This window comes from Euleptes europaea, chromosome 4, assembly GCF_029931775.1.
Source record: "Euleptes europaea isolate rEulEur1 chromosome 4, rEulEur1.hap1, whole genome shotgun sequence".
In the NCBI taxonomy this organism is placed as follows: Eukaryota; Metazoa; Chordata; class Lepidosauria; order Squamata; family Sphaerodactylidae; genus Euleptes; species Euleptes europaea.
Genome location: NC_079315.1, coordinates 71,457,676 through 71,481,729, shown reverse-complemented (window position 1 = coordinate 71,481,729; position 24,054 = coordinate 71,457,676). Strand labels below are relative to the sequence as shown.

General features: G+C 42.3%; 1 protein-coding gene across 1 annotated transcript in view; it reads right to left on the bottom strand.

The window, feature by feature from the left end:
- Positions 1–11,616, bottom strand: part of EPB41L4A (erythrocyte membrane protein band 4.1 like 4A) — a 118,138-nt gene extending 106,522 nt beyond the window's left edge. Inside the window, exon 1 of the mRNA XM_056848244.1 lies at positions 11,475–11,616. Within this exon, the coding sequence (XP_056704222.1) occupies positions 11,475–11,573 (99 nt within the window). The 5' untranslated portion in view covers positions 11,574–11,616. The remainder of the gene's footprint in view (positions 1–11,474) is intronic.
- Positions 11,617–24,054: the final 12,438 nt, after the last annotated feature.

Here is a 24,054-nt window from a genome sequence, read left to right as displayed (position 1 = left end):
TTGTAACATCTCATTTCCATTTTGTAACATCTCAGAGTCCTTCTGATTCTTCTGAAATGGTTAAGCCTTCTTTGCTACCCTTTCTGCTCTGCTTTTGCTGCCTGGTCTTCCTCCACCTAATTTTTTATTTACAGCAACAAAAGAACAATCTTAAAAGTGGGCAAATACATGGCAGAACTCCCAGTGTGACAACTCGGTTCTACTCTCAACATATAAATCATCCAAACTTTGGGGATATTGGCTATGGCTTCCCGGAGCTCCTTAATCTCCTGCTGAGTGCCGCCCCTTCCGGGGCTCCCACTGCAGCTGCTTCAGTTGCACCACAACGGCAGCTACACTACATCTATATTAAAGCTATAAAGCTGTGATAAAAACTGCAGCATGATACAATGAAAGTTACCAGATCTCTGTTGCTTGGACAAGTCACCAACCTAAAAGTGAAATACAAGATATAGTTTTCTCATTTCTGAGTGATCATTTTCTTAAGCAAAAGGGACTACCAAGGATCAGAATTCAACACATTTCAAGTTAATGGAAACCTACTTCCCAATCATTGTAATTCAGCAGTTGGTTGTATCACTTTGGTTAACAATTTTCAACGAGACAGAGCTGAATGTGATTTATTTTACGGGGACATCTTTCTAAACCCGCTGCTTCTATAATAGAAGTCCAAATTAGGGATGCAAATAGAAGATTATTAAATTTAAAGAATACAATTCTTGAATGTTTTCTGCTTGCATTAGAAAATTACTGTTCATTAAACCCACTAACAACAGCCCCGTACCACAACATTATTGTTCAAACCTCAGGCTGACCAGGAGGTAACTTCATTTAAAAATTAATGGGTTTCTGTCGAGCTGTCATGCCAGTTTCATTAATTTAGTTAGATGCACCCTGGGAAAATAAAGCGTCTCAACAGTCATTCATTACACTGCTATCCCTCAGAGAATTCAAAATTGCTGGTCGCATCTGCAAAGATGCAGGAAAAAATTAGTATTCTATTTCAAATAATAACAATCATTTCAAAGAGAGGTTAATTTATAGAAAGATTTGAAAGATCTTTTGTTCCTTTTGGTCTTTCAAATGAATATCAGAAATAAGAAGATAGGCTCATATATGTATACAGTTATATTTTTAAAACCTTAAATTCTTCCTAGTTTGTCAAATTATTAAGTTTTACTTTATTCTCTTTCCACTCAATATTAGTATAACATCATGGAACAGCATAAACTTAGAAGCTTTGTAGGGGGCTTATATTTCTGAGTAAAAATTATCTGAAGTGTACTTAATATCTTACCCTAGGAGATCTGCCCTGCTGGTTACTATAGAACACTAGACCCTAAACTGATGGGGAATCTAAGATTCTGCTGGAAGTGAGGGGAAAGGTGTGAAGCTACTGTGCATACCGTGTTTCCCCGAAAATAAGACACCGTCTTATATTTATTTTTCCTCAAGAAGACACACTATGGCTTATTTTCAGGGGATGTCTTATTTTTATTAAGTATGGTACAACAATCTACATTTATTCAAAGACTGCTTGCTGAAGCTTTTCCCCTATCCCCTGGTGTTTGTGTGGGGTGAGAGAGACCCACAGACTAGGGCGTCCGCCTCCCCACTCAGTACCTTCTGGTGGTGTTAAGCAGCCGCTCCTCCTGCTCGCCCTTCCCATCGCCATCGCTGTCGCCCGTGCCATCGCAATGGCCGCCCCGCTTCCTCTTGGCTGCCCCGCTGTGGCTCCCCTGGCTCCCGCCGTTGCCTTCGCCCCTCACGGCCACAGTCGCCGCCTCCCCTCCGCGCGGGGCTCCCCCCTGCCCCTTCCACACCCGGCTGCTCAGCGAGCCCATGGCCGCCCAGCTGCTGCCGCCGCCGCCTCCTCCTCATAGGGACTGAGCCAGGCAGCCAAAGCTCGGCGAACGCAATGGGGGGGGGGATCCAACAAAGTTATCACCGCGGAACCGCTGCCATTATTGTCACAACCAGGCGGCCACTCTAAAGCGCATGTACTCCACAAAAGCCCATGCTAGGCTAAAAACTTGTTAATCTTTAAAGTACAAGGCTCCTGGTTAGTTATGCCTATTTATTAGGGCTGCCAACCATGCAAAGCATGCAAAGCAACACCTGACGCCTGGGAGTTTGCAAACCATGGAAAGGGGCATGCAGTGTGAGGGGAAATTGCCTAACTTTGCCTGGTGGAAGTGCCTTCTGTAAGCTGAAAGGATGGAAAGGATCCAAGCCTCTGCCTTCCTTTCTGCCACAGAGTAAGAAAAGAAATTAATCCAACAGTTGTAGAAGACAAATATCATTAACCCCAACACATGGATCCCAATGAATTTCAAATGTAGAGCTCACTCAAGAGACAAAAACAGATTACCCTGCATGTGAACTAACTTTGATAACTTGGCCTAAAGGCATCTAAATAAAAGGCTCCATGCAAAGCAACACATTTGCAACCATGCAAACCATTCCAAGCTACACGTTTGCAACCATGCAAAGCAGGCAAAACAACACTTGACGCCTGGGAGTTTGCAAACCATGGAAAGGGACAGAGGCAAGTACCGGTAGCTACCGTATGCATAAGGAGCAGGAGGGGCTGGAATTTCTCCTTTTGCATCGGACTCGGGACCAGGCAAATGCACAACTGCACAACTGAAGCCCCCCCCTCAAACCAGGGGTGCTGGGGGAGAGAGACCCACAGTGCTGAGTAAAACGGCAGCCACAGCTTTACTTCTTCCCCCTGAGGACACACAATACCTAAAGCAGAGCGTCCTGCTCCTCACTTCACTGAGACTTTTACTTTCAGTTTCTACCGGTACATCTATGCCTCAGCTTGCAGCACGCACAGAACAACCGGGAACTGACAGGGGGAGCCCGTCTTCTTTACTGCTCCACGCCGGTACGGTACGCTGCATAGCCACGCCTATCACTATGTCTTATTTTCGGGGTATGGCTTATATTGCGCAAATGCTTGGAAATCCTGCTACGGCTTATTTTATGGGTATGTCTTATTTTCGGGGAAACACGGTAGTTGCACATTTTCTCTCCGACTAGATGTGTTGGGTGGTGAAGTCAATGGGGATATCTTATTTAACATTTTAAAATATATATGCAGCCTTTCTAAAGCTAAAGGTGGCAAACAGCCAGTCATAAGAGAAAGGCAGCTAAAACAGTTCATAAAATCCATGTATCACTAATCCCTCTATGACCCTCCTTCCTGTCTGTTTATTTTTTTTATAATAGTTTTTTATTTATATAATTAAAGGGTACAGGAAGAAAAAAGGGAAGGGGTAAACGTTATATTTATAAAAACAATACAGTATTATAAGATGATTTCTGAATAAAACATAATTACAGAGTATCTTTAGTTTGTTATACTTGTGTCAGGCTGGTTTCTAATATCTAAAAATTCATATTCTACTTGGCAGTTAGTTGGAGTAAGAAAATATGGTACATGGTTTATTATAAGTGTTTAAACATGCTTCGTTTAAATTAGCTACATTTTATATAAATATAAAAAGACGCCCACTTCTCCTCGAATTGCTCAGTAGATTCGCTGAGTTTAGGATTTAATTCGAAAGTCATTTTGGCCATACTTGCATATTCCAAGCGTTTTTCTTTCCAGTCATCGATTTCAGGTGTATGAATTTGTTTCCAGGTTCTTGCTAACACTGTTCTAGCAGCTGTTGTAGCATATTTGAAAACGTCATGCGATTTCGAAGGTAAATTTGGCGGCACTATACTGAGTAGATAGAATTTGGGATCGAATGTGAACTTCATATCTAACATCAACTGTAGTTCTCGATGAATTCTTTTCCAATATAGTTGTAGTTTTGGACATGTCCACCAGACATGAAAATAAGAGCCGTCTGTCACTTGACATTTCCAACATGCACCTTTTTTCCCTGGAATTGTCATCTGGGAAAGCATATTAGGAGTCAGATACCATCTGTAAAAAGTTTTATACCAATTTTCTTTCACTTCTTGACAGACAGTATATTTCAATTCGGAAGTGCAAAGTTTTTCCCATAAATCCATATTGATCATTTCTCCGAAATTTTGCATCCATTTTATCATATTTATTTTCACTTGTTCTTCTTCTGTATCATATTTCAGGAGAAGCTTGTAAATTTTCCCTAATACGTGTGAATCATTTTTAGATATTAACTGCTCGAATTCTGTTAATTCACGAAATGACTGTCTGTTTATTTTAATTCTTGTTTTACATATACATATTTTTAGAGATGGTTTTAATGTTTGATCATTTGCTGCCTTGAAGATCCTGAACTGGATGGCATAAAAATCTCATAGATAAATAAAAAATCAGCAAATCTAAAACACAAAAGGCCATAAATCAAAAAGTGCTACAGAATAGGACTTTCTTACACATCCTGAAGAATTCCAACAAAGCCTCTCTACGTGTCTTCTGCAATAGACCATGGCAGATGGTGGGGGACTACACCAGAGACATCTTGAATCAAGTCTAGAAGTAGACTGTAAGCTAGTGCTGGGGTTATCTGGTCTCAAGATTGTGAAGATGACCAGGTTTGAGCAGTAATATTGTGAGATGGAGTGAGAATGATAGGCAATAGATTAAAACTCATGGAATTCATTGCCACAAGATGTAGTGATGGTCACCTTGAATGGCTTTAAAAGAACGTACAGATTCATGGAGGATAAGTTCATTAATAGCTATTAGCTATAATGGCTGAATAGGTCTGACTCACGGAACTAACTGTCCATGACCACACATTCCCCAGCAGTGTGGAATCATACCATGAGAAAGTAGCACCCCCAGCGCAGCCTGCACATCTTTTAAGTTCTTGGATGCAGCTGGAGACACAGAAACCATCTTCTTCCTGGCACCGTGGCTGGTCCCCAGCTAATGTTGCAAGGAGGACAAGTGTGTTGTGCAGCAGGTGCATAGGCATGTCAAAAAAGTACCCCAAAAAAGGCATTGGAAGAAGCAGCCATGACTGACTAGCCTCCACTGAATAGCAGCAATACAGATGGCCATATGGCTAACCAAAAATGCATCCAAGGACCAGGCTGAAGATGTATCACCACTCTCTCAACCAAGAACAGCCACCTGAAGTTACTTCTCTCCACTGCACCATCTATGAATTATGAAGTCTTCATGCTTGTTGACAACAAGAGCGATGAGAGTTTTGCACGTCCCGGATGCACACCAACTCTTTTCTGTTTGAAACCAAGCATACAAAGAGGAACAGCTGTAGCCACCCCCTGCCCTGCTGTGCACACATCTGAAAACTGCCTGATGGGGGCGTTGTTCGTTCTGTTGTGCAAGTCTTACAATGACGCCAACAACAGCTCCTGGGGCAGTTTGCAAATGCAAAAACAGTATTGGGTTGGGGAGGCTATAGCCGCTTCTTCCTGTGAGCTGTGGTCACAGAGAAGAGTCAGTGTGCATCCATCTGAGAGGCACAAAACTTCCATAGCCCTTGTGATACAAAGTCCTTGTGTTGTTTCCCAACTTTGTAATGTAGTAATGGAACCTCATACTCTGTACCCTACAGAGTTGCTAATACCAACTGACATAAATACAGTAAGAACATAAGAACATAAGAAAAGCCATGCTGGATGAGACCAAGGCCCATCAAGTCCATCAGTCTGTTCACACGGTGGCCAACCAGGTGCCTCTAGGAAGCCCCCAAACAAGACAACTGCAGCAGCACCCTCCTGCCTGTGTTCCATAGCACCTAATATATTCGGCATACTCCTCTGATCCTGGAGTCTCTCCAACAGTTGTATATTACTGCTGCTTCCTTGCTTGTTCATTATCGAAAATACACACGTACACTATTTGACTGGTGAAGACCCTCTGAAACTGCACCCACTGTGATTTGGCGAGACAAACAATTTTCTCAGCAGGGTTTGCAGCAGAAGCCAACTAATTGGCTGCCCCCTGTGATAGTACAAACCCACCTCCTCTCCACATATCCACAAAGAACTCTTGAAACTTATAAAAAATGACTATGCGTTAAATAGCAATATGACAAATGAATATTTAATTGAACGTGTGCCTATACGGTATATTAAAAGGCATATAACCTACCTGACGTATGGGAGAGAGACAAGATTGATAACTTAATCAGTGTTAGAAACATTCATGAATCTTTGCATAGCAAAGCTGAGATGTAAGTCGGCTCGGCCCACAGGAGAAAAAATGCACAGGCTTATTTATTTACAGCCTAAGAAACATAACAGACCCTGACAGACCTACTTTACACTTGCTCACTTCTCTGCTTATCAGTGCCTCCCTTAGAACCTACCCTGCATGCATCATAATTGTCCAGTTGGCTGACCTAATTCTGAAAATCACTGTGTCCATTTTAGGTCCTCACAGCACTCATAAATCTAAGGTAGCAAAAAAAAAAATCTGTGTTCTTGTGTACCTGCACATAATGTTCTCCTCTAATAAGTCTCTCAGAACCCCAATGTTGTATGAATAAACAGCACCCAGCTCTGCTGTACGTGATACCTTCATAAATATCCTGCAAGTGCTGACCTCAAGTACGGTCTCAAAGGATGAGTTTCGTACTAGCGAGCTCAGTAGCACCTTCAAGATTAACACATTTTTTGTTCCAGTATAAACTTTTGTGGACTAGAGCCCACTTCCTCAGATGCATTGCATGTCCCTTCACTAGGCTGATCTTTCATATAAGAGGTATTATTTTTAAAAATACAGCAGGGTTCACAGGCCATGAAACACACAAAGTACAGGGTGAAAAATACATACCTAAAATTTCTATCTAAGCAAGAGACCATTCAATAGTTTTGCTAAACTGGTTAGTATCAGTAACGGGTGGAGAGTCTCAAGCTTTGCTAGAATAAGCAGCACCTATAGGAGCCCCGTGGCGCAGAGTGTTAAGCTGCAGTACTGCAGTCAAAAACTCTGCTCAAGACCTGAGTTCGATCCCGACGGAAGTCAGTTTCAGGTAGCCGGCTCAAGGTTGACTCAGCCTTCCATCCTTCCGAGGTCGGTCAAATGAGTACCCAGCTTGCTTGGCATAAAGGGAAGATGACTGGGGAAGGCACTGGCAAACCACCCCACAAACAAAGTCTGCCTAGAAAATGTCAGGATGTGACGTCTCCCCATGGGTCAGGAATGACCTGGTGCTTGCACAAGGGACCTTTACCTTACCTATAGCAACTAAGAAATCTCAAGTGCTTGCTCAGCCTTGTAGGCAGCAAGGGAAGAGACTGCGACAAACTTCTTAATACATTTTAATTCAATACTTCCATGTATGATTCTACCTTTGAACTTAATCCGCTACAGAATGGTGAATTTTAGCTCAGCAGTGCAGTAACTGGAAGATTGTGTTCTTTCACTAGTTTCTGAATAATGAAATTTTTAATGTCAGATTTGTCCTTATTAACTTTTTTGTTTAGGGAATGACCTATTTGTACTCTGCGGAGAGCAGAAGGGCAATGTTGACACATGGTGGCATATACTCCACTGGAGGATGAGTAAATGAATAAGTCCAACATCATATAGTTGCTATCAGTACTACTATAGCATGAGGGTATATGGAGACAGAGTAGGCATCTAGATTTGTTGCAGAGTTTGGTTCCTGGGTATGTATCTCTGTTGGGTGGTCCATTGTGGTTGATGAAAATCTGTTTTAGGGAGGGGGGGCTGTATATAAACAAAAACATTCCACCCAAGGACATTTTGAAGTGGGAAAGAGGGATTGCATAGGTATCCGATATGACTGTAAGAGCTGCATAACTGAATAAATAAAGTTTTAGAAGGTAGCTGTGTTGATCTGCAGTAGAACAACTAGATTCGAGTCCAGTAGCACCTTAGACCAACAACATTTTCAGGGTATAAGCTTTCGAGAGTCAAAGCTCTCTTTGTCAAATATATCAGATGTATCTGATACATCTGATGAAGAGAGCTTTGATTCTTGTAAGCTTATGAATCTAATATCAGATACATCTGATGAAGGAAGCTTTAACTTTTGAAAGCTCATACCCCGAAAGTGTTGTTCGACTCTAAGGTGCTACTGGACTCGAATCTAGCTGAATGAATAAACACACACATAAATAGAGGATTTGTTACTCTAAAGATATTAAGTCTTGACTATGGAACAAGGTAGACAAACTCCATACTCACAGAGATTTCAAGATGTTATCAAATGTACTATACCTTTTAAGAGGACTACCTGAAATATTTACATATAAGGAAGACAAAACTAACAGTGCTTGCAAAATGGTGATACCCCTACAATTAATAACCAACTTGTAAACTATTTGTAGTGTATGCAAGGATGAGAACCTGTTACTTGTCTGGATTTTACTTCTCTTTTCAATTTTAATTATGCTGCAGGGATGATGTCTTTTTTTCTGACATTTCAGTGTGACACACTCATTAGAATTTATCCCCCAGGTATGAATTAAAAATAAATTACTGCATTCTTTTACACTCTTCTCATGTAAATTATCTGAAGTAAAACTCATTACACAGTACATGGTTATGGCGCTATGTTCAAAATGCAAATAAGATAAAAACAGTATAAGGCCAGTTCCTTTCAAAACCTACTTTCATTTTCCCTAAATTAATAGAGGCTTTCTACGCCAATGAGTCAACCACTTAATTAAATTGTTCTCTGAAGCATAAAAAGTAAAAATTAGTGAAAGTTAGTAGTGACTAAGGGCATATCCACTCAGGATATGCAACATAATCCAATGGATTTTTTATTGGAAGCAAGTCCTACTGAATTCAACATACTTAGCCCCAAGCAGAATTGATAAAAATAAATGATTTTTTAAAATTAAAAATCAGATTTTTTTTATTGGATTTTTTAAATAAAATGATTTTTCAGGAAAAATCTATCAAAGTTTATTCATCATGAAATAAGGATTCGTTTTTAATTATGTAGCATGAGGCTGTATATTTATATTCATGCAGTGTTTAAATTTTTGGGTAAATGAATTCCATTAATCCATTCACAATGTCATGCTCTTCCAGAGGTTTCTGTTAAGATTATTTTGGGCAATTTTTCTATCTAGAAGATATTATCACAAAGGCTTGGTTTTGCAGTTCTCAAAACTGTGGATTTGTGTCTGCAGAGAACATGCCTCTTCTTCACAGCAAAAATGTTATAAAATAAACATACAGAAAATGACCTTAATCCCATTGTTCTTTTGCAAATCTATGTGCACAAAATCAATCCCTTATCCCTTAAGTACTAAATTTCAAGAAGTTCACTGAATGCATGAATGTTTGGAATGGAATAGATCTGCACAAGGAGCTAAGTGTGAGCAGGGAGGGGCAAGCAGTAAAAATGAAAGTGAAATCTTTTGAGCAGAATACTCCACAAGTCTTGATCTCTTTGTGCGTATAGCATGAGGTTTACCATATTATTATCTCTCTGGAGGAGAAAATGTTTAATGGCAGCAGGCTATAAAAGAGTGCAAAAAATCATGATTTAAATCTAGTCTTACTGACTAGTGATTTAAATCACGGTTTAAATCAAATCCACCCTGCTCCCAAGTCAGAGTGCATAGAATTTCATCCTTAAACTAGCAGTCACTCCTTTTTCCCATGGAAGCCCAGAAATTATAAGGACTATGAAGAGGCCTAGGGATTTCCAACATAGTTCTAAGCACCCACACCAGACTACAGTTCCCAGAATTTGTTTGGAAGAAGCCATGACAGCTAAAATTGTATTTGTATTAATGCCACAATCCAAGACAAAGTTGAGTAACTTTAAGACAACGGTGGCCTGATCATGCATTTTGTTACCATTTATTTCAGTGGGCCTAGGGGTCTTTCAACGGCAGCAACAAAAACAGGTTTCCTACCTAGCATTAACTCAACTGGGAACCACAGCCAATCCTGGCTCCCCATCATATGATCCACACATTAGTCACCTAGTCTTATTCATTTCAGTGGGACTTTTTCCAATGACATATGCTTTTGACTGAAAACTATCTTCACAGTAAACATGCTTAAGATCAGGCTGTAAATCCATCTTCCATTTAAACCAGTATCAAAGTTCTCTAATTGTGACAAATGGTTTTTGTTTCAGACAGGATTACTCTAATGAGTAAGTTCATGAAGTGAATTCATAAAGAGGCAATCATAACAGACAAATTTCTGGCAGAATAACTTCACTATTGAACATAAATATGCAATCATTTCTAAGTGGTAGAAGACGATATACGAACAACAATGCACATGTATACGACGTATCTACTAGAAAGCCAGAGGAAGTCTTATAATCACTCCAATGCAGGAAGTATGTTACACTATGTTCAGTGAGGCTTACTCAAGACTACCAGTTTAAATATACATTCTTTCAGAAACATACATGCTTAAACTTTCATTTTATGCAAACTGATAAAACCAGTTTGGCCCTAACAGGCTGCTGTTCCATAAAACAGGATGCCATATTTGTTGCCATCTTCTGGGCATGGAGTAGGGGTCACTGGGGTGGGAGGTTGTTTTGAATTTCCTGCATTGTTCAGGGGGTTGGACTAGATGACCCTGGTAGTCCCTTCCAACTCTATGATTCTAGGAAACTTATATATGCTAACACCAGAGAGGGTTAACTTAGGGGTTTGTTTTAGAATTGTAATTCATCTTGAGTCACAAAGGAAAGGAGGATATTAATATAATAAATAAGCTGCATGTGAAACAAAATCTACCAATAAGATCTGTGGGCAAGTTGGAAAAATCACCCATCTCATAGGTAATACCGGACTAAAGTCTGAAAAATGCCCATTTACAGGACTGGTGCCTGCAGATTTTGCATTCAGAAGACTTTGTCAATTTGCATTCATAAGCTATATTTGTTGATAAAGATGTGAAAGACTGAGCATACTGTCCTGCCCAGTGTGAGCACCTTTACTCCCAACAGAAACATGAAGCACATGGCAACATATTTACCTTTCTTATTTACCTAAGAAGGAATGTTCTTAAGAGGGATTGGAGCCTAGCAAACTCCTCCGTGGACACTCAGTACCTTTATAATGCCTACTTATTAAGCAAAGTATAAATATATCAGGCAAACATTAGACATATCCTTGCTCGTAGATGTATTTTAAAAGTGCTTCTTTTGTTATATAATACAAGGCTCAAAACTCCTGAAAATTACAGTGCAAAGTACATTGCATAATGCAAAGGAGCCACCTCAAAAACAAAGTGTTCAAAAGACCTTGCACCACTACCACAAACTTATGTAACATGAAGTTATTAAGATTTTATTTGCTTCTAGGATCTATTTCACCTACTTCTCAGGCAATGAAATGTGATGCAAAGTCAAATGCCTCTTGACATGGCCATTTCCTGGTAATTACATGCAAGTCTGTTTTGATAAGCCCTCTCTCTCTCTGAACAGTGTTTCCAAGCAGATTTGCCCCCTATTGCTCAACTCCAGACAAAGCATTTCAAGCACTATCGACAAGCACCCGGGTAACTCCAGGGAAAACAAAACAGGCTGCACACTCACCTTTATCCCCTGCTGCTGGGTGGTTAAGGTCAATTTGGATTCATCCAGAAGCAGAACTTCACAATAAAATTCCTCTGGGACCGCACAGAAGCAGCCCATGGCTGTTTCCGCCCTTTGATGTCTGAGGGCAAACGGGAATAAGAGATGAAGGTCTCAGGAATCAGGGAAACCCAGAGAGCGCTTAACTCCGCACCGGCAAACAATAATGATCTGGGTCGCTGAGCCAAATACAAGGAAGCTGAACAGAGCAAATTATTCTTTGACCTTGTGAAGTTGTGGCTCCAGCTGTTAATAAGGTATTGAGCGAAACAATACAGGAATAATCCGCTTTAGCCGTTCAGCAAAATAACTTGGAGTTCTCTCTTTTGCTGCCCTGTAGGTATAGAGAAAGAGAGAAAATAAATTAGTTGCCTGGCAATAGTAGTCCTCGTTTCACATCAAGGTAGTCACATTATATTTAGTTCTTTCAGGCAAGTTGATGAGGAGGTTCACCAGGCGAACGTCTTGCAGGCTCCTGGGCTTCCCTGTCCAGCCATGAGAAACCAGGGACGTTTCGAGCCCAGGAGGCCTTTCGGCCATTTATGTGCGGGAGGTTGGACGTGCCGCTCTCCAGGTGCCCATTTGCCCCCATCCAAGTTCCCAGAACTCTGCCCGGGGGCTTATTGTTGAGTTTTGAGAATTTGGATGGGGGGGGGGGAGAAACATCTCAAGGGCGGCAAATCCAAGGCCGAACCTCCCGTGCGGAAACGGCCTCAGCCGCAGGGCAAAAGAGCGCGACCCCTTCCGAACAACGCAACCCAACATCACATCAGCCCAGGCCGACAGTGATGCATCAGACTCGGGCGCAGAAGAGCTGCTGCGGACGCCCCGTCTGCACTTGCGCCGCCTCGGCGCACAGGGCTGCCCACCCCACCCCGGACGGGCTGGCCCGAGCCCTTTTCCTCGGGTTGAAAGAGGAAGACCCAACAAGAGATGGACGGACTCAATCAAGGAAGCCCCGGCCTTCAATTTGCAGGATCTGAGCAAGGCTGTCAAAGATCGGACATTTTGGAGGACTTTCATTCATAGGGTCGCCATGGCCATTTCTTCATGGGAGGTTTTGCCTTGGATTTGCTGCTCTGTAGATGCACCTTTCCCCCATCTGAACTCTCAAAACTCTGCAGGGGGGCTTCTTTTCGAGTGTTGAGAATTGGGATGGGGAAAATGCGCATCTAGAGAGCAGCAAATCCAAGGCAAAGCCTCCCGTGCATCAATGGACTTGACGGCACTTAACACACACACCCCATGATTGATCCGCACTCCCCCCGCCGGGGACGACTCTTTTGGGTCCGAAGAGGGCCGCTGGGGCCAAACAGGCGCCTTGCCCACCGCAGCCTGGAGGAAGGGGGCGACCCATTAAGTACCTGCGCCGTTGGGGGGGGGGGATGAAGCCAGCCGGACCCCTCTCTTGGCAGGGCGCGGGGCCGGCAGCGCCGAGACGGACGGGCGGACGAGCGGACGGGCGGCGCGCCACCTGCCCCGGCTCCGCTCCTCCTTCGCCCGCACGTCCCGGGGCGGCAGAAGCCGGGAGCGCGCACCGGACGACCCGCGGCGGAGGCGGCCGCTGTCGGGGGGTCACAACACGCCGCCGCCGGTGGAGCGGAGCCTCGGGGGCGCGGCGCGGCGCGGCGGCTCCCTGCCCGGCTGCTGGGCGGGCACCCCCGCCGCCCCGCCAGCCGGCGCCTCGTCCCTCCCTTCGGCTCCTGCCTGCTGCCTGCCAACCTCTCTCCCCCCCCCCCCGCCTGCTGCCCTGGCGGCTCCGCAGGCAGCACGGCTGCGCCGGCACAGTAGCGACCCCTGCTGGTCGTTTCCCCAGAACTGCACTTTACTGCGATTGGCTGAGAAGAAGAAGCAGCAGCGGCAGCAGCAGCGGCAGCAGGAGCAGGCCCCTTGAAGATAATTCCCAGTGGGTAGCCGTGTTAGTCTGTCTGCAGTGGTAGAAAAGAGAAAGAGTCCAGGAGCACCTTCAGGACTAACGAGAATATTTTCTGGTAGGGTGTGAGCTTTCGTGAGCCACAGCTGTGGCTCACGAAAGCTCATACCCTACCAGAAAATATTCTTGTTAGTCTTGAAGCCACTGGTTCCCAACCAGGGGTCCGCGAGAACTAAATTAAGGTCCGCAAAACAAACTTATAAACCCATAATAAATTAATATTTTCCACTAAAAGTTCTCTGTTATAAAATATATATATTCAAATATTATTCTAAGCTTAATGTTAAACTAACAGTTATGATTAAAGTTTATTTTCAAATTCTCAGAATTTTTATTTTGAACCTTGGGGTCCCTCCCTGCACCGAACAAAAAAATCCTAGTGGTCCCTGGTCAAAAAAAGGTTGGGAACCACTGCTTAAGCTAAGGTTGAAGCCACGGTTGGCAAGACCAGGAGATCCCTCAATCGTAACCAGGAGTAAACAAGGGCAAGAGCACCTTAAAGACTAACAAGAATATTTTCTGGCAGGGTGTGAGCTTTCGTGAGCCGCAGCTCACGAAGTGAGCTTTGTGTGCTTTGATTTCAAAATGACCAGAGTCATTGTGGACTCGTGCGGAGTTAATGCCATAGGACAGTTGCCAACCCAAGACTGAGAACCTATTGATTTACAAGAGGAGACCAATAGGTGCATTCTAATTGAAACTAATGGGTCTCATAAAATGTGCCTGTGGTTCTTATTCTGGTGAGATCAGTTTACTTGGCCTTGTTGTATTTTAGATTTGGGATTAAGATGGTTTAGTTGAGTGTTGAGAGATCTCTGGACCCGAGGCTATTAGCGTGTGATACAATACAAACATGTAGGCATTCAGAAGATTTTGCAGAATGTTTTGTTGATGAGTTCTTGACATAATCAGTGGACTTGTATGCATTCATTTTGCTTCCCAAGTCTAGTGGGTATAGACGTACAAGTACACTTTCCTGGGAGCAAAGCCCATTGAATAACATATTCTTGTTAGTCTTTAAGGTGCTACTGGACTCAGGCCCCTTGACTGCGTGTAGTTGAATGGAAGAGGCTTTGGGTGGCTCAGGCTGTCTAGATTTTTTTTTTTTAATGGAGCCTTGACATGAAGGAGAAATTAGCTCTTAAGAAAGCACTTTTTTTGAAAACGTGCGAGTGTGCCGAGGATTAGTCGTTTGCCTTCCAGTTATATGATGTTTCAGTGGAAGAATTTGATTTTCTGACGTATTTCTCATGGAACTGTCCCCACGCGTTTCATGAAAATGAATGCGAGGTGCGGATACTCCTTTCCTTCTGGCTTATGCCTGGGAAGTGGGTCCGTAATGATTGCCATTAGGAAATTAAGCTCGTTCTTAACTTTCTTCCTTTTAAACTAATGGGATTTGATTGTGTTTAATGTTTTGTTGGGGGGGGGTGTATGTGCGTTAAGCACTTCCAACTCAAGGCAACCCTACGAATCAAAATCCTCCAAAACATCCTATCTTTAACAGCCTTGCTCAGGTTTTGCAAATTGAGGGCTGTGGCTTCCTTTATAGAGTCAACCCATCTCTTGTGGGGTCTTCCTCTTTTCCTGCTGCCTTCAACTTTTCCTAGCATGACTGAAGAAGAAGAAGAGTTGGTTTTTATATGCTGACTTTCTCTACCACTTGAGGGAGACTCAAACCGGCTTACAATCACCTTCCCTTCCCCTCCCCACAACAGACACCCTGTGAGATAGGTGGGGCCGAGAGAGCTCACAGAGCTGTAACTTGCCCAAGGTTACCCAGCTGGCTTCGTGTGTAGGAGTGGGGAAACAAATCCAGTTCACCAGATTAGCCTCTGCCGCTCACGTGGAGGAGCGGGGAATCAAACCCAGTTCTCCAGACCAGAATCCACCACTCTTAGCCACTACACTACCTTGGCTCTTGTCTTTTCCAGCGCCTCTTGCTTTCTCATGACATGACCAAAATACGATAGCCTCAGTTTAGTCATTTTAGCTTCTAGGGTCAGTTCAGGCTTGATTTGATCTATAACCCACTGATTTGTTGTTGTTTTTTGGCAGTCCACGGTATCCGCAACACTCTCCTCCAACACTACATTTCAAAGGAATCTACTTTCTTCCTATCAGCTTTCTTCATTATCCAGCTTTCACACCCATATATAGTGATAGGGAATACAATGGCAGGAATTAACTTGATCTTGGTTGCCAGTGACACATCCTTACACTCAAGAATCTTTTCTAGCTTCTTCATGGCTGCCCTTCCCAGACTGATTTCTTGGCTGCAGGTTCCCTTTTTGGTTGATAAGCCAAGGAACAATTTCAGTTTCCTCATTGTCAACCTTAAAGTTGAGTAATTCTCCTGCAGTCATTTGCTGGGTAGTGCACATTTCTTTAGCTTTACAGCTTTCATGGCCATTAAAACCTCTTGTTAGAAGGGAATCTTCACAGTCAGTCGGTATAATGTAACTGAACCAAACTTTTTTATATCAGGAAAGCCAGTCAACTTTTTTTTTTCTAGGTACAATACTATTTCTTTGAAAGTGGTTTCTCACTCATGAATAGTGTGGAGTGAGGACACTAGGCAGTTCTGCATTCTTTATTACAGGTTTCATTCTTGCTCATGCTTTGAAAAAGCACTCCTTTGTGGGGTTTGCTGTCTGAAGGCAGAAATCTACACTTTCATATGGATGCTGAGAGTTGAACTCAAGTCTCTCCAGGGCTAAGGTTGCAGTCCCGAGGGCCCTTTCATGGGAGTAAGCCCTGTTGAATAACATGTGACTTACTTCTGAGTAGACCTGCTCACGTTTGTTCCCTAAGTTGACTACAAAACTGATCTTTGCTTGGCTGATTTAAATATATGAAGCAGGAAGGAGCAACATTACCTGTACTTTTATTTGGAAAGAAGTGCTCCTGATTTCTTCACTAAGGTATTTACTACAGGCATGCAATCCAGTGTAATCCTTGCCTTCATCCACCACAAAGAAGGTGGCTACTTATAGGAAATGGAGATTATCCTCTCATGACTTCACTGAGTATAATCATCTTGGGAGGTGGTACAATATTGGGCGAAAACGCATGGTCGCTTTATCCTCCTTTAATCCCTGTTTTAGCCAGGAGCGAACGCACATTAAGTGAAACGCATGTATTCGATCCTGGCTGAATCCTGGTTGAAACAGGGATTAAAGGAGGATAAAGCGACCGTCAGTTTTTGCCCATTGTTATATGTTTGATATAAAATCTGTGCAGCAAATGGTATGTGATGGAGAAAATACATGGCTGAGCTATAGGTGTTGCCAATTAGCAAGCAGCAGTAGCAGGCTGCTTTTACATACACATTCCTATAGATGAATTAACATAAATTATATTACACATTTACATAGGTGTACCAATGTAAAAATAACTGGCAGGAGAGATCACTGGAAAAGATAGCATATGGATCCAGCCATAGTCATTTCTCTTTGGACTTGTGAAAAGGTCATAGCAAGAGCATGGGGCTAATAAAAGGGACAGTATGAAGTCTGACTTTGTGGCATACCTTGGGAAGGGGTGGGGCTCTTTCTCCTCTATGAATGGACAGTATATTCTACTGAATATGGTGGTTTTAATATGCTGAATACAGGTTAGGAAGCTGTAGAGCAAAACTACACATCTTGAGAGTTCTGTGAGCGGAATTCATTTGTTAACAGTCCTCAAGGAGCTTGGCCCACACATTACTAATGAAGGCATATATGCCAGATTGTGCTGCTCTGTATCAGCATGTCCTTGCCTGTCTGCACACATTGCCGCCTCATGCAGCTGCTCCGAGGCATTTGCGATTTCTTTCTGGGAGTGCCTGCCTAGATGGTACCTAACAGGCCACTGCGATGTATACCTGTTGCCCCACCTCACCCCCAAGGAAAAAAGGCAATGGGCGAGAGAACGTGGAGTGTTTCAACACACTGTTATACAATAAGCCCAGTACTTTGAATGTGCCAGAAGGAGTGTGAGTACTTGTTCTTTGGAAATAAATGTTTCTATCTGAAATGTAATCGGTCTATAACACTTTGGGGGTTAAACGTCTATTTGAACTATATGCAAGCTAAATACTAATTTAATAGTCTACAGGATCATAAAAACAAGTCAGAAATTCATAGGCAGGGATGCCTTAAAATACTTTTAAAGCTTCTTACGTATTTTCTAAAGCTAATATTTCGCTCCAGTGACAGGCTCACTGTTCCTTGCCAGTTCCCACCTCACATCCCCGTCTCTCAAACGTACAGGATCCTCCTCCCCAGAGTGCCTTCAACTATATTTCTCATTAGACAGCTTTATTCTTTTTTTAACACTAAAAAAGCTAATGAATTTCACATTCCTGTATAGCTCCCTCTTCTGACTCCAGGTCAAGAGTTGTGAGCCCTGTTGGAGACTCACTTTAACCACGGACTCATCTGCAGTGCAGTCCTATCGGGCTGATTCTGGAGTAGCTCTGTCTAGGATTGCACTGTTAGTCATAGAGTTATTCAGGTGTGCTATTTTCATTGAAAGCTGGCCTCTAATTTGGGTTACAGTGTCAGAAATTGTAGTAGAAGCTTTATATTTGCCTCAGATGTGTGAATAATTTAAGAAAATAGTGCAGGATTCCCTGCCATTTTAATAATTATTGTCAAAACAGGAGATGCATCTCTAATCTGGGGCTAAAGTCCGAATGTCATCACCACTCTTCCCCCATTTCTAAGCCTGTGTCTTCTGATCTTTCTGTTTTAGAACTATTAAGCAACTTTTTTAGACAGCAAATTGCAGTTTGCTTGTCTGCCTTGTCTGTTCACAGCTCCAATCTCTGGATTTAAGTATCCACAGATTTGGTCATGTTTATTGATATTTTACAAACAATCAAGATATTATTCTTGACATACTTTCATGACTTCCTTGTCATTTCCCCATATTAACATTTGTGCTAATTTGACCTGTCAATCGTATGCATAATATAAATAAAGATATGCTTCAAGAGAAACATTGCAATGAATTCTTTCAGTTGTGTTGTACATACAGTTTATGAGGAACAGGGTTACAGTTGAGTAGTTTATTTCCCCGCCAAAAGCACATAACTAAAATGCCATTTAATTTCATAACTTTTCAGTTTATACATATACAGTTATTAAATTGTTAGTAGGCTTTTTTAGTTTTGAATTAAAGTCCTTGTGACCTACATTTGTCAAGTCTGTAATTACTGTAATGCTAAATATAACTGCAAAACATTATTAATGGAGCCATGCTTTTATTTCATTTTTCTTCCCTTGGATAAAGGCAGGTAAAATCTGCAGGAGGAATGGAACCAGTAAATTCTACCATGTCATCTCAAAATGTAGTTTGTTTTCAGAAAGTCAAGAGTACGGGCCCGTTTCCCCATAAAGTGTTTTAGTGGCAGTTCTACTCTTCTATTAATAGAAGAATAAGGAATAACCAAAAAATCATTATTAAAGGTAGAATCAGAAATGTTATGTGGTGGGAGCTATGTTTCTGTATAAAGATAATTCTCAAAAGTCCTGCCATTTACATCTAAAAGCTGAGAAACAAACAATGACACTATGGCTTTCTCTACCAATTCAGATAATTATGTGAGCTAATGGTTAATGTTTGCATTCAGTGGTGTCATCTAGGCTGGACATCGGGGCAGAAATTCAGGGCTCCAGTTCATGGGCTCAGATGGGGGGAGGGCAAAAGCAAGCAGTAGATTTGCATTGGAAGTATACATTATCATCTAAAGGGTGGTCCCCCATACAATCATTAAGTCCAGAGTCTAAAATTACTTAAGTGATTTTTAGTCGGAGCTCATCATGGTTCAGCTTTAGAACCTGTCCTGAAAGCAAAGTGTGTGCAAAATGCCTGTCACTGTAGTGGAGTAATCAGACTGTGTTAGGGTTGCCAACTGCCAGGCAGTAGCAGGAAATCTCCTGCTAATTCAACTGATCTCCAGCCGATAGAGATCAGATTACCTGGAGAAAAATGGCCGCTTTGGCAATTAAACTCTATGGCATTGAAGTCCCTCCCCTCCCCAAACCCCGCCCTCTTCAGGCTCCGCCCCCAAAATCTCCCGCCGGTTGAGGGACCTGGCAACCCTAGACTGTGTCCTCAAAATTTGAAATTACAGGTCAGTTTGCAGAACAAGATGTGTGGCTTCCAGACATCAATATGTTAGAAAATCATTATATAGAGGTTACAGCGTAACATGGAGTAGTGTTTAAAAATTGAATTTCAAAATTTACAAAGAGGCATTGACACTGATAACTTCCATGCTCCTAACTTTAACAGGATATCCCTTGATAATATCAGCTATACTATAGACATAAAGGTACTGTCATTGGAACCATGCCCATTAAAAAGTCTAGAACAGCATTCTTCAACAGCTGGCTCATGAAATACTCATGAACTCACTGGCTGCTGCACAGTAGCTCGTGCAGCCTGTAGAAGACCCAGGAAGTCACAAGGAGATCTCCTCTAGACAGCGGCTGCTGCTGCTGTTGCTTCTTCTTTAACAGAAAAGCTTTTATTTCATAGGATTTTTCACTATGCTGCTTAGCTAATAGCTTCATTTCTGGTGCTTTTCCTAGTCTGTGTTCTATTTCTAGGAACAAACCTTGGGAACTGTGACGAACGAAGAGTTAATCTTTGAGAGAAGCTGGTGGGGGAGAGAATTGGCAGGAAATGGGCAGAGCTAAGGGGCTTACTCTTCTGGAAAAAAGGGAGAGGGTCTGTTTTTGGTAATTTGCCTATTTGGTTGTGAAACAACTCCTGTGGAGTGACAGGCAGAGATTGGGAGGAAAGGGTCCCTTTCTCAGGTCACTGAAAGGGAATAGGCTCTGGGAAGGAGGTATTCCAGATACGGGGTTTTGTTAAGGGATTACTGCCACAAAAGTGGGGTAGATCTATAGAGAGAACTGGGAGAGAGATTTGAAGAACAATCTCCATATTTCTTTGTTCTCTGGGGGAAGAGAGATTGTACCATCTCCATACTTCCCTGTTAGCTAGGCAGCAGAGTCTGAATAGGAACATCTATAGGAAGTTCTGTGATCTGAATTTGGGAACTTAATTTAAGAATTGTAATTCTGTACTAACTAAGCCATCTAAGATCTTTGCCTTCTCTGTAGCAAAACTTATAAACTAGCTCTGGTTCTATACCTTCCCTACCTACCATTTTCCCTCCAAGCCCATCCCTTGTACAGTGTTTAATAAATCTCTGTTACTTGATTGTTAACTTGAAAAAGCCTCTGTTGTCTCATTTCTACTGAGGTAAAATAAGTAAAGGAACTAAGAAGAAAAATTAAAACTCCAATCGAACATTTTGGAAAGCATTCTCTCTCTCGCTCGATATGCACAGATCGTGATAGTAACAATATTTGTGTCGGTGCGCTGCTTTAGGATTCATCCCAAACTCTATGGTTAAACCATAGGTTTTGGTGAATCCTACAGTTTTGTTGGGTGTGAGAGCTGGACAATGAAGAAAGCTGATAGGAAGAAAGTAGATTCCTTTGAAATGTGGTGTTGGAGGAGAGCGTTACGGATACCCTGGACCGCCAAAAAAACCAAATGAGTGGGTTTTAGAACAAATTAAGCCTGAACTGACCCTAGAAGCTAAAAAGACTAAATTGAGGCTGTCGTACTTTGGACATATTATGAGAAGACAAGAGTCACTGGAAAAGACAATCATGCTAGGAAAAGTTGAAGGCAGCAGGAAAAGAGGAAGACACAACAAAAGATGGATTGACTCTATAAAGGAAGCCATGGCCCTCAATTTGCAAGATTTGAGCAAGGCTGTTAAGGATAGGACACTTTGGAAGACATTGATTCATAGGGTCGCCATGAGTCGGAAACAACTTGACGTCACTTAACACACACACACACACAGTTTTGTGCTGAGGCAATGAAGTCACTTCCAATTTGTTCTGGAAGTGATGTTGCAGCATCAGCATGATGCTGACCAGGTAGGTTCCTGGCCTGGACAATCTCCCATTGGGTGCCAGTTCTGGACTACTGACCGTACATGAAGCATTTAGCCTAGGCCATAAATAGATGGACAAACCTTATGGTCATTGTGGAATGCTGAAGGCTATATTAGTCTTGTCCCAAGAGTGAGGAGGAGGAGCTTTGTTCACTTACTGATTATTTACCAGCTACCAAAAAGTAAGAATATGTACTTTCGTATTACATAAAACCAGGCTCAGACTGGTGACACATAAAACATAGAATCATGGAGCAACACATTGATCTGGTGCTGGCAGATAATCATGTTTGCCCCAGAAGAATTCACTCCTCATCTACCACTGCAGTGCTGCATCACAGCACATCTGTGTTGCTGAAATGCCAGTCTGATTTTTGGTGGTACATGAAAGCGTTGTTTAGGATTAAGGTGGAGAAGTGGCATGGATGGGTATTTGGTTGCTTCTTACTTCAGTGTTGCAGATGGCTTCATGCTTGAAAAGAGGATAACCTGGAGTCTGAAGATTTCTGCACTGCTCTGAACCTAGGAACACTCTTATACCGACGGCAGCATTCTTCTTCAACACGTAAATATTATTTCTCTTTGCTTTAGAATGCCTTTCCATAATAATGTAAATCAAAACCAGGTGAAATATTATTGGCTTTTGAAACAAAAAAAAAACATTCCATATTATGCATTCTGTCTTTCATTCAGGCATTCCAAAATAGACTACAGAAAGCAAATATTAGCTTTCCATCTTGAGCATTGGCTAGATTTGCCTTCTGATCATCACGCTGCCAGGATGTATTGTACATCTGCAGATAAATGTTTAATTCCTCGTAGCATGGTGATTAAGCTGTACATTGAAGAGGAAATGTGGTCTAAGTTACTGTGGCTGAGGATTAATGATCCTCTTCGTAGTGCTTTGGGGCACCTAAAAATTTAGTGTTGCATAATATAGTACAAAATCCCCCCCTTTCAACTTTTTCGGTGGAAATATATTCAGTAGAGCAAACAGTGGTTGTTTTATTTACAGCATCATTGAAATACTGTCTTGCCTGCAGAACCCATGCATACAAATAACTGAATCAGATAACAGAAGTTCCTGGAGTTTTAGAGAAGGGAGGAGGTAGAATGTAAAGCATTTACACTAGAGATATTCCATTTGCCTGCTGTACAGGGCAATTTTATGCATGTTCACTCAGAAATAAGTTATTCTATATTCTGTGTAATTTACTTGCAAGAAAGTGTGTAGCATAGCAGTCTTACAATTCAGTCTTATTAGAGTTGCCAGCGCTGGGTTGGGAAAGACCTGAAGATTTTGGGGGTGGAGCCTGGGGAGGGACTTCAGCTGGGTACAATGTCATAGAGACCAACTGCCAAAGCGGCCATTTTCTCCAGGTGAACCGATCTCTCTCATCTGGAGATCAGTTGCAATAGAGGGAGATCTCCAGGTGCCACCTGGAGATTGGCAACCTTAAGTCTTATGCGGAGATACTCTCATCAGATCTCTGTAGTTCTAAGGATTACCGTTAGGGGAGTAAACTGAGGGGAATAGTCTCCTCCACCAATTTAAGCAGGGGAAGAAAAATGAAGAATTCCACATTTTCCATCTTTTTGAAAGCAGAATAGTACACCATCTAAAATGAACACGACTGTCTGCCCCCAAGAATGAGCTAAAAGGAGCTCATTGCCTGTAGAAGGAGGATTCCCACACCCCAAAGGCAGGGCTTATCAAGATGCTTGGAGAGCCCCCCACCCCAATCCCATGATATCACCATCCTCTGGAGCTTGCTGGGAAGAGCCTCTGGAGCCTCTTCTAGGGCTAAAATAAAAATCCAGACAAGTATCGGGAACAATGATGGTGGGTACTTATTTGTGACTTGTCGTATGAAAGCGGAATAATCTGTATTGAATAATAACCAAAAGGAATGTACTTAGACAATTCTTTTCAAACTGTTCAGGGGGGTATAGTGGTTAAGAGCGGCAGACTTTAATCTGGTGAATTGGGTTTGTATTCCCCTTTCCTCCACATGAAGCCTGCTGGGTGACCTTGGGCTAGTCACAGTTCTCTCAGAACTCTCTCGATCCCATCTACTTCACCAGGTATCTGTTGTGGGGAGGGGAAAGGAAGGTGATTATAAGCTGCTTTGAGACCCCTTAAAGGTAGAGAAAAGCAGGGTATAGGAACCAAATCTTCTTCCTCATTCATTTTTATTATTTTTGTTCTTTTCCTCATTCATTGCTGATTCTGTTGATTTTAGTGGCTTGCATTTGGCAACCCAATAATTCACCATTTTGTGCAAGGCAAGCCGTTACAGTAACAGAAAAACACATAGGAAAACTATGGACAAGTGATTATATTCAACTGGTATTAAATAGAAGGGAAAGGGGGGAAAGCCTCAAACCCTACCAAAATAATGGTGCACACAGCACATCAAATCATACTTGCACACAATACAGCACATTATAGCAGCAAGCCAATGCCAATAGAAAAGGAAGGCACAGAACAAAAACCCAAACACTAGCCTCAGTAAGAGACACGTGCTTATATAGGCAGGACACTAGCTTGTATTAAATCCAAATCCTTAAGCTTCCGAGAGGGTTTAATGATTGGTGGAACTCTGGGCACATACATACTTATTGCTGTAATCTGC